Here is an 11,783-nt window from a genome sequence, read left to right on the forward strand (position 1 = left end):
TGCAGTAGGATATTTCACTGGTGGGGAATGCCATGTTTAGCACTTTGGAAGCTCTGAGCAACTAGCTCTAGTTACTTGGTTCAAGAAGTGAAGCAATAAACAAAAATACATCTTGTAAGACTATAATTGTTGTTTGATTCACTGATCCATTAGGAAAGTGACTATCAAGCGTCCATACAATTACACACTCACACTTTGTTTTGTGCTATAAGGTATATAATAACGATTGTGTTTCATTTTAACATCACATGTCCAGTTTGTTTAGTTCTTGGGTTAAAACCTAGTTGTCTAGTTAAATTCAGATTATTTCACAAATTTCCTGCTCTATCATCTCTTTATTAAGTGGACTTACCTGATACTTGTTCAGAAATCATTTTACCTGAGACTACTGCAACATGTCTGCATACTACAAAACAAATTTTTACCAATAGCCAATTTTCTTGCAGAATGCTAGTAGTATATGTGGCCATTGTCTTTTACTTGTATTGTTTATTTGTAATTAAGCACAAAGCTACACAATTAGCTACCTGTGCTTTGCCTACCAAGGGGTATCGAAACCCGGATCCTAATGTTGTAAATCCACTGGGGGGCTTCTACATGTAAGGAGCTTTGCTTATCACAATCTATATTCATCTTTTCTAGTAGTATGATCTTTTTGTCTTTAGTTTGGAAATAAAGGAGAAGTTAAAACAAAATGTACTCCAGAATGCTAAAGGATTGACTTATTTGTCCTGAGTTACCTGAAAACAACAAAAACTACTCCCCTACTTGCCACATCATATCGCAAAACTCTCTTAGGCTTCCGATGGAAACACACACACACACACATCCAGTGGCTCAGCAGTAAGTCAGTGGGCTTATAACGCTAAAAATTGAGTTTTCATACCTGTAGTGGTCACAGCACTAGCTCGATGCGTAGCTTTGTGCTTAACAACGAACAAATGTTAACAGACAAACTTTTTCAGTGTCTTTGCTTCGTGCCTCTACTTTGCAGTAATTCGAATCAACGCTCTGAGAATTTTTAACTGGGCCATTCACCTGTTTCGCTTAAATAATAATTAGTAGTTCTTAGTTCCTTCTATATTAATACTAAATATAGTTCTAATATGTAATTTAAGATAAGAATATTTTTAATCATCAGATTTATTATTCAAGTTGTGATAAAAATACTAGATGGCGTTCAATTAAAATTACTCTGCTAATACATGTGACAGCTACTGTAAGTTGAAGCATCAGGTGGTGTCATTACTGTTACGATTGCTCGGTTGATTTGCACAAGGTAGAAAGTATTTCGAGACGGATGACTTTTTAGAATGGATTTTTTCGTCATTTAACATGTATAAACACAGTTTAGTATGCCAAGAGATCTAGTATTTCTAATGGTATTCGGAACACTTTAGGTAATTTACCATACTAACTTTGGAAAATTGTGTGTATCAGAGTATGCTGTAAATTTGTAACGTGATTTGTTAAATACTTTCGTAAGCGTCAGCCGGAAATGACGCAAAAAGAATATAAGTAACGAAAAAAAAATAATACAACTGTATTACTATTTTAATTTTATGATTTGGGATGAATATGCCAATAGTTGTTTTAAAACAAAGATAAGTTTCCTTGGTAGAACTATAATTGAATTAGCATAAACATAATGAGATAAGTATATAAAAATTTGTATCTAAATTTAAATATATGATTAATATTGTTACTATTCGTTAATATGTTGTATTTGGTCTCAATTGCAGTCGAGCAGGCTGCATTGTGATTGGATATGTGGGTTTTCAATAGGTGGAGCTAAGAAAAATGATGCAGTATGAATACTCAACTTTTTCTACTTCAGTCACCCAGAGTGAACTTGATGTGGAGTTTTACGAGTTTGACAACAATTACTGTGAAAACTATTTTTGCTCAACCAGCGCTACTAGCAGTAGTAGAATGGAGGAAGATACAGATGTTGAGCCTGCATCACAAGATGTTCCCTTATTGAATACAGAGGATATAGCTGAACCAAAAGACAGGTATTTATATTGCTAATACTTTAACTGTTATCATCGCTACTACGTTAGCTGCATCGCTGTGGTTGTAACGAAGTTAATATTAGGCGTATGACAGTTACTATAAAGTATAATTAGGTAAAACAGTGTAAACGATAATATTTAGTATTACTACAGTACTTTTACTGTTCGGAACATATTTATGTCAAAGAAATGTGAGATGTTAAGTAGAAACTTTAATCGGGACTAAAAGTTGTCGGATAAAAGTTAAATATGTTATAAATTAGATAGGTGTGGGCCTATAGTGTAGGTGTAACTTAGTGCAATGATATATAACATCGACTGGGTGCTTTGTGGCTCTGAAACCGAAACAATGACCATCCAATGCTTATCATTTAAGAAAGCGGTCTTTTGGTATTTTAAAAGTAAAATCACTCTTCACCAGAACAACAATTTACAAAACGTCAACAGGGGATATTAGCATGTAATTTGCAAGTTACATTAAACGTAAAACATGTTACTTAAAATTGAAATCCGTAATTTTTTGCATTCGCAGCTCATAGTCAAAGATAATATACCCTCAATATGTGTTAGTGCTATTGTATATGTTCTCTGTTTTGTTATTATAATAATTTTTCTATCTAGAGCTTACAGCATGAATAAATATCCTAATACTAATGTGAAACAAGAGGAACCAACCACACACACACTTGTACAGTTTAGGCTTTAGAATGTTTAATGAGATTTTCAGGACTGTGCTCATCAGGTGTACTGTGGTTTGACGTATTAATAACTATTATAGTTATACATTCTTCTTTACTTTCACACAGAAGTTCTTAATATTTATTAATTTTTGCTAACAGATACTAGTTATTGATTAACTAAAAATTGGCCCGGCATGGCCAGGTGGTTAAGGCGCTCAACTCGCAATCTGAGGGTCACGGGTTCGAATCCCCATTCCACCAAACATGCTCGCCCTTTCAGCCATGGGGGCATTATAATGTGACGGTCAATCCCACTATTCGTTGGTAAAAGAGTAGCCCAAGAGTTGGCCGTGGGTGGTGATGACTAGCTGCCTTCCCTCTATTCTTACACTGCTAAATTAGGGCCGGCTAGCGCAGATAGCCCTCGTGTAGCTTTGCACGAAATTCAAAAAACAAAACAAACCATTAAATAAGAGGTATTAAAACAATTTGTGAGAGGAGGAAATTACAACCTATTACTTGTTAGGTAATAAACCATTCTAAAATCAAGGGTAATACATCAACAAAAATTAGTAACTAACTAATGATTAGACATAAGTGATCATTTAGACTACTATTCATGAAAGTGATAAAATATTTTAAAATTTCAAAGTTTGTCCTTTTGTGGGCTATTATGATGGTTAGAAAAGTGGTTTAGCAAAATGTTTGTGGTACAGTAAGAACTTTTGAATTTTTTTTTCTAAATGTTACATGACTAGCTATGCCAGTTGTTTAAAAGTTTTAAATACTGTGTTCATTATGAAGGGCATGTAGCAACAAAGCAAACTTCAGTCTTTTGGTTTTACAGAAGCAGGATTAGTTATTGCATTATTTATGTAATGAACACATATTTACATAAGTAAACCATATAGATGATTATTAGATTCACATCAAGTTGAGTATGCCCTTGCCATACTAGATCTTCTGGTTGAAGTGGTAAGAAGTTCATAAAAATATATCACTTTTAATTTTTTTGCAAGAAAATAAAATTAATAAATATAGAACTTTCAAAAAGAAAGTATAATTCTCAGACATTATACTTTTATATTGGAATAATAAGAAAGATATATATATATATATATTCATTAATAACTTTTGAATACTTTACTACTTTATGTGATTATTGTTTTATTTCAGCAAGTAAAAAGTTTTAATACTTTCAGATATTTTTATATTTTTACAGCTACATACAATAATTAAAAGAGAGCATGTCAAAATATTAAATGCATAAACAGGAGAATTTAGAAATTAAGTTATTTTGATTGTCAATTTGTTGAAAAATGATTGTGGTTGTGGCCAAAAATATGATTAACAGTGAGGATACTCAAACAGTAACAATGATCCAATGATCATTGGATTAAACATTCATTGTTGATTTTGATGTTGACCAGAGATGATTAGTACAATTGTTTTCTTTCTATTAGGATAAAATATTACCAGTCTATCTCACAAATAAACATTTTTGTGTTTATATTGTAAAACTGAATTTTGTTTGTTTGCAGGTGTAAAATAGTTTTACTTACATTCACTTTACTAGGATTTACAACATTATTTCCATGGAACTTCTTTATTACTGCAAATGATGTGAGTATGTGTACTTTAATATGTGGTTTTAAAACTAGATTTGTAGGATAAAAGCTTCACTCATAAAATGTTAAAAAGGATAATGCATATGCTTTTGTTCTACAGTAACATTTAAATATTTTTATACTCATCTAAATTCCTGCATATTTTAAAAACATTTTTAAATGGATGTTTCTTGTGAAAAATAAGCAGTTTGGTTTGATCAGTTAAGTTCTGATCAAGTTGTGCAATTTGAAAGAATCTTCCACTACATGACATAACAGTATTTTGGGACAATATGGGACCTGTTGGTCCATCTCGGCTGTTCCATCCTCTAAACTAAATTAAAATGATTTAAAAAAATAAAATACAAAAATTTTTTAAACCCAGCCTTTTTCATTCATATACTTATCAAGCTTTTTCTTAAACTCACTTAAATGTACGACCTCTACAACATCTGAAGGCCAACCATCCTGTTAGAAAAATAAAACTGTCTTAGCTGAAAATGACTACTATAGTTTATATTTGTGTCCCCTAGTCTTACTATTCTCATTGTTAAATATAAAAAAGATGATACATCAACACTGTCAATTCCCTTTACAATCTTAAACACCTCAATCAGATCCCCCTTAACTCTTCTTTTTTCAAGAGAAAAGCAATTTGAGAGATTTCAGCCTCTCATCATATGACAACCCCTCTATCCCAGGCACCATTCTAGTAACCCTTCTCTAAACCCTTTCCAACATTTCAATGTCCTTCCTAAGGTAAGGAACCCAAAACTGAACACAATACTCCAAATGTGGCCTAACCAGTGACCTGTACAATGAAGGTATAACCTCTTTAAACTTGCATTATCTTGCATTTATTATAATCAAAACCCATCTGCCATTTATTTGCCCAACTTACTAAATGGTCTAAATCCTTTTATAAATCAGCAGCATCCTCTTCACAACTAGCAACACCTAATACCTTAATATCATCTTCAAATTTAAGTAATATAATGACTATCCCTTCATCTATGTCGTTGATGTAAATCAAAAAGAGCAAAAATAAAGAGGCCTAGTGCATTGAACAAATATTTGAAAACAACTTAATGTATTAAGATTAATAATACTTGAAAATTGTACTTGCCCTTTTAAAATTTTACAGAAAACATGTATTGTTTTTGGACAAAATGCCTTATATCCATAGTCCTTTTTTTCAGCAAAATGCTGCACATCTATCAATATGATGCCACTGGCAGCTGAATTTTGTTGTTAGTGGTATATGCTACATTTTGTATCTGAGCTCTTCATGTATGTTTATTCATATATTTTATGGTTTTTGAACTTGAATTAAAATGGTGTTTGATATGTAAATTTAATAGCATAAAGCTTTTTGTAATTCATATGTTACTGTAGTCAAATAATATCATTACAATAATTTAAATATGTCTGTTACTCTGTATGTGACTCAGGATTTATGAATATGTATATACTTTTGGTTGATGTTTAGAGGTATGAATCTTTAAATGTCTGTGTGTGTTAGACTTCTATAGCTTAGAATTTTCAGGAACTTTCTTTGAAATCTACCTGGATTGTTTTCCTTGCAATAGAATGAATGATGTAGAAAAAAACACTTGTCCAACAGGTGTTTTTAAATTGTGATGGTAAAACTCATCACTCAAACAAATCCTGTTGCCTAGGCACCAAGCAAAGTGAATTCCACTCCCATGGTTAAGCCACAGGAATGTGACGATACATTAGCAAATGTAAAGTAGGCTTAGGTGAGATATTATGGTAATAAATCTGATGCCACATTTCTCTAGGCCTTTTTGGAAGGTCTATCACTGTTTCTATACTTGTAAATTATATTGATATTGCATAATTTATGTGCTTTTAATTAAAAGTATATTTAACAAATTTTAAACCATAAAACTGCTTAGAACAAATGTTTTATGAAATGTTTAATAAAGATATAATAGATGCAAACAATAATTTTAAAATTTTCTTTCCATTGTATTAATATTTAGAAATATTTTTCAAAGCTGCTTTGATATTATTGTAAACATATAATAAAAATGTAATTTGTTTAGTAAATAATGTTTTCTTAAAACAAATTCACAAATACTAGCAGCTTTCAGCACTATATCAATATTTTTCTGTAAATCAGAATTATTATTTTTTTATCTTGCTTCTTGTAATAGTAAATATTAGACAAGAATGAATACTTCTGCTGTTTCATAAGGTATTATTTTCTTGAAATTAATCTACTTATGTGGCTATTTTCTTATTACAGTACTGGATATACAAGTTTCGTAACGTAAGTGAAAAGGTTTTAGATCCTTGTGAAAAAACTGAACTCCAGGCATCCTTTGCAAGTTACCTGTCAATCGCAAGCAACATTCCAACATTAATAATGCTGTCAGTGAATACTGCTCTTGTTAATAGGTTGGTATTATAAGTTGTGGTAGAGTAAATTGATTCGTGTAAATCTATAGCATAAGAATCCAAGCTTAGGCTTTTGTAGTTCGATTACAAGAAGCGTTAATGAAGTGTTTACATCAGTTTGTTTTAATATTTAAATAACATGTCTTTCAGTAATTACAAGAAAAATATGAAATTAGTTATAATGCAAGTTTTTAGACTTAGCTCGCAATGATTTTATGAAGATGTTACTAAAGAAGAAATGCTAACAATGAAGTATTTTCTTCTTATACTTTGTATTATTAGTTTGTTTCCTTAAACCAGTTAAAGTAAATTTGCTAGGATTTATTTTTAGAGCTTAATGTAACATTTTGATTACATTGATTAGATGAGCTTCACCTTGTTGATAGTGGGAAAAGGACAGTAAAATTGTGACAAATTCTTTTGATTATTTTAACTTTGCTGTTCTGATAGAAGGATTGCTGTGTTTTGTTTTTCGTTAGACTACCCCAAGAGCTACGGAATGGCTGTTCTTTGGTTGCAATGGTCATAATTTTCATAATAACAGTTGCCTTGACAAAAGTCAACACAGATGGATGTATGTAAGAAAAAAGATATGTCATATTGTACATCACTAATATTACATTATCAAGTAGTTTTTTCTTATCTAGGGAATCATTTTTTTATAATTGTAAAAATATTGTTTTATTTTTAAGATTTACTTTTTATAACTTAAGAAAACATTGTTTTATTATGTTAAGAAATGATAATCTTAAAACTTCACTGAAAATTACTTGTGGACAAGTTACTAAAAGTGGACTGTAGTATGTGTTTTATCTCTCTCTGGTTCCCCAGTGGAACAGTGGTACGTCTATGGACTTACAATGCTAAAATCCAGGGTTTTATTCCCTGTGTTGGACATAGCAGATAGCCCAATGTGGCTTTGCTCTAAAGTAAGAAAGTAAGCATTATATCTCTTTGTTAGGCTCGGCATGGCCAGGTGGTTAGGGAGCTCAACTTGCAATCTGCGGGTCACGGGTTCTAATCCCCGTCCCATCAAACCTGCTCATGCTTTCAGCCATAGGGGCATTATAATGTGATGGTCAATCTCACTATTTGTTGGTAAAAGAGTAGTCCAAGAGTTGGCAGTAGGTGGTGATGACTAGCTGCCTTCCCTCCAGTCTTACACTGCTAAATTAGGGATGGCTAGCGCAAATAGCCCTCATGTAGATTTGCATGAAATTCAAAACAAACAATCTCTCTCTCTGAAATGTCAACTGTGTCTTAAGGCAGATTAGCTTGTCCACAGTTTGTCGTGTTAGGACTAAAAGAAGAGAAAAAATATCATCAGTTTTAACTAGGAGCTTTTATTAACACTGCACTGTTATCGTTGCTTGATACAAAATCTAAAAGTGTAAAATTTCAAGATCCTTGATTCTGTGCAAACACACACAAACGTACACAACTCATTGGTCCCATTTAGTTAGAAAATGAGAAACTGTAATGATCTTGAATATTAAAGAAAGTAAGTGTTTCATTCACTTTTCATTAATAACAAGAAAATCATCTGAAATTATAATACATGTTGAGAATTGGATATGACTTTGTACTTCATAAACCTCCCAAAGTATCAAAGTACAATCTGTAGCATACTATGTGGCGATCTGTTTTACAAATCTTATTTAACCGATAAAGTTATCTCTATGTATATGAGGAGAATCAAAGTGTGCATATCACAACCTTTTATTGCAGAGTTACATTCAAAATTTATTTAAATAACTTTATCATCAATGTATGTCAATAAGCTTAGTACCAAAGTTTTGTATTATCTAAGTTTAACTTTCAAAGGGAAATTTTAAAAATAAATTCTCAGTGTTTACTTCTCTCTGTCACATGATGTGTCTGCACTCTGAACTGCCAATTTTAGAGATTTTTGCTATCCTTATATAATATTCTGATTAGCCAACTAATTAAAAACTCGTAAATACTGACAATCCAGAATATAAATTTAGAACCTATAATCTTCTTGCTTCGCTAAGGTGTATATATATATAAAATGTCAAACTCGCACGACATTTTCCCTCTAATGTCACTATTTTTCAAGAAAATGGCAATTATTCTCTCTGTCTTTGCTGTTAGATTATTTATAACCAGTTTAAAGAGCAGCAGCTTTTTACAATATTTCTTATATAGTCACTTCATTTTGCTGCCCATAAGAAGACGTTTAGCTTTGTCTTCATTGTTTGTGATTGCGTTTTTCTGCTCCGAGCAGCTAACATAATTTTTTAAATCTATTTGTAGCTTAGCTAGAAAGCCAATTAGATTGTATTAGTTTTGGGACATTCTGTTCTAGTGTTTGATATATGTGTTAAAAAATGGATGTTTGAAAGGAACACTTTGTGGAGAACACACGCAATATGAATTAATATGCTAAGGAAATACATTCTCAAGTACAAGTTTTTGAAATTGGCTTCAACTCTTGTATATGTCCAAAACGTCTTGCTTTTCATGTATATTTTATATTTATTGTTATTTTTCAACAAAAGTAACCAAAATATAAAAGATAGAAACTTATTAGATGAGATAGCAAAGAAAATGAAATTTAAAAAAGTTAAATATAAAAAATTTCATGTTCAGTATGAACTACTCCATCTCCTTATGTAACCTGAACGATTGTTTTATGCCAAGTTCTTTTGCTTTGGTTAGCTGCCTTTCACATACTGTGATATAGGGTCTGATGAACATTGATCTTAATTTTATTACTTTACAAACACGTTAGGTGGCTGAGGCTGTTAGGATAAATAATTGTAATTGTCTATTAAAATCTACAGTCATTCTATAAAAATAATCCAAAAAATAGGTATTATGGATTTTATTTCATATTTTTCAATTTTGTATTTGATGAATTTGCTACAGTTATTATTAGGGTAAAGAAAATAAAAGATTAAAGTATAAAGTTTTACTGAAAAAAACTTTTGATAATTGTTTAGGAGGTCCTAGGAGTTATGCAAATGAAATATGAAAAATGTAATATGAAAAGAAGTATTTTTATTCTCAGCATGAAAACCACCTTTCACTCAGATTTACTTGGTAAAGGCTTTGGAAATTCACAGATACACCTTCAGTAAAAATACTTTATTAAAAATCTTATTTGTTTTGTACAACATACTTGTAACGTTTACAAAAAGCTTGCCAAATTTCATGAAGACACACTTTGTACGTTTAGGGTTATAAAACGTTTTGTTTCATGGTTACAAGGTCAATCAAAATGACCAAGCCCTTATACAGAGATAAACCATAAATCACAGTGTTAAGTTTGTCTTAAATTTTAGTAGGATAAAAAGAAAATAACTTGTCCTATTAGGTGATGCATATATGTTACAATATTTACAGCAGAAATTTAGTGGGCTTTTTCACACAAGTTTGTGCATGCCAGAAGAGGATTTATATTTCCTATAGCAGTATTAACATTAATTTCACCTTTTTTTTCAGCATCTCTAGTGAATACTGCCATTTTTGTCAAGTTTTTTTATATTTACTTTTAACTTTATTTGCCTTGATTCACTTTAATGTTGTAAAGCCATCACTGACCAGCAAGTAATTGTTGTGCAAATATTATATGGCCAACTTCTTGCATGTTTGAGATGATAAGCCTAGTAAGTGTATGCAAACCATGATTTAAAAAATTAAAAATTGGAAGTAGATGAGACCAATATTACATTATTTAATGTATGCTCCATTTTTTACAGAATTATAGCATATTTTTGTAAAGCAGAGGCTCATAATTGCAAATATTTTAATAGTCTAGTGTGTATCCTATTTTTTTTGTTTACCTAGTCTTACATAAATGCAAGATAATATGAGAAATGTCCAATTATCTAGTGATAGCTAGCAATAACTATTAGTTTATGATGATTTAAAAATGGATCTCTAATATACTAGCAAATTGTGACATTTTCAAACCGATGGAAATGAATTAATGAAGTTTATTATATCATCCAAAATTATTGTACTGTATTATTTATTTTATTTCATTTCTCTAGTTATTTCAGTTGAACTTTTTTTTATAGGGCAGCTGGGATTCTTTGCTTTAACAATGGTTACTGTTGTAGCTGTAAATGGTAAGTTGAATGAAGTTACAAACTAGTTATTTAGAGAGTTTAAGACGTGTTAGAGGTAGTTTGGCATCTGGCATTACACAAAACATCACAAAGAAGATCAGTTTAAGAAAAATGTATATTGTTGTAATGTGTTCTGTTGTTGGGTAAGTGCTTTTGGATAATTTGTTTGCTTGTTGAATTTTGTACAAAACTAAAGAGCTATCCCTAAATTTGAAGGGATAGATTAGAGGGAAGGCAACTAGTTACCACCACCCACTGCCAAATTTTGAGCTATTCTACAAATGAATAGTGGGATTGATTGTCGTATTACAGTGCTTCCACAGCTGAAAGGGCAATCATGAATGGTGATGGAGTTCATTCCTACAACTAGCAAATTGCTAGTTGAGTGCCCTAACCCCTAGACACATTAATGATATTGAATTATTTTACTTCAAAGTTTGCTACAGGCTGTGATCACTGGTAGGCCTAATTTAACAAAAAATATTTCAACAAAAATTCCAAAACTAATATATGGCTTACTCACAAATATACTTATTTGCACAATTTCCTCACTAACTGGTTGAAAATAAATGCACTGCCTGACTCAGAGACAAATATTCACCGTAACTCTCAGCATGCGTCTTTCAACATGGGCTCGGTCCCTAGGACCGACCTTGTAACCATTTTGTTCTTGTTATAGTTTTTATTCTATAACTTTTAAATTAGTAAGTGATTGTTAACAAAATTTAGCAGATTATCAGTAAACATTACAATGCTTTCATACACGAAATATCAATTTTTTTATTAAGTCTTAAGGTTTATAAAGTAATGTTTTTCTCATGTCTTTTATTTCTTTTTGCATGCTGCCTACCTACCATGCAAAGTAATATTAATTTCAAGATTAAAAATACTTTTATGCATCAGAAAACTGTGAAATTTCACAAGCGAAATCTTTATAATGTCCTGATAGTTATCAAAAGT

The 11,783-nt window shown here is 31.2% G+C and overlaps 1 protein-coding gene across 1 annotated transcript in view; it reads left to right on the plus strand.

Moving 5' to 3' along the window:
* The first annotated feature begins 1,216 nt into the window (after positions 1-1,216).
* LOC106470049 (equilibrative nucleoside transporter 3-like) overlaps positions 1,217-11,783 on the plus strand; it is a 22,857-nt gene continuing 12,290 nt past the window's right edge. Inside the window, exons 1-6 of the mRNA XM_022398594.1 lie at positions 1,217-1,400; positions 1,743-2,015; positions 4,237-4,318; positions 6,575-6,726; positions 7,206-7,300; positions 10,773-10,823. Coding sequence (XP_022254302.1) covers positions 1,801-2,015; positions 4,237-4,318; positions 6,575-6,726; positions 7,206-7,300; positions 10,773-10,823 — 595 coding nt within the window. The 5' untranslated portion in view covers positions 1,217-1,400; positions 1,743-1,800. The remainder of the gene's footprint in view (positions 1,401-1,742; positions 2,016-4,236; positions 4,319-6,574; positions 6,727-7,205; positions 7,301-10,772; positions 10,824-11,783) is intronic.

The sequence above is a fragment of the Limulus polyphemus genome, unplaced genomic scaffold (assembly GCF_000517525.1).
Source record: "Limulus polyphemus unplaced genomic scaffold, Limulus_polyphemus-2.1.2 Scaffold3792, whole genome shotgun sequence".
Taxonomy (NCBI): Eukaryota; Metazoa; Arthropoda; class Merostomata; order Xiphosura; family Limulidae; genus Limulus; species Limulus polyphemus.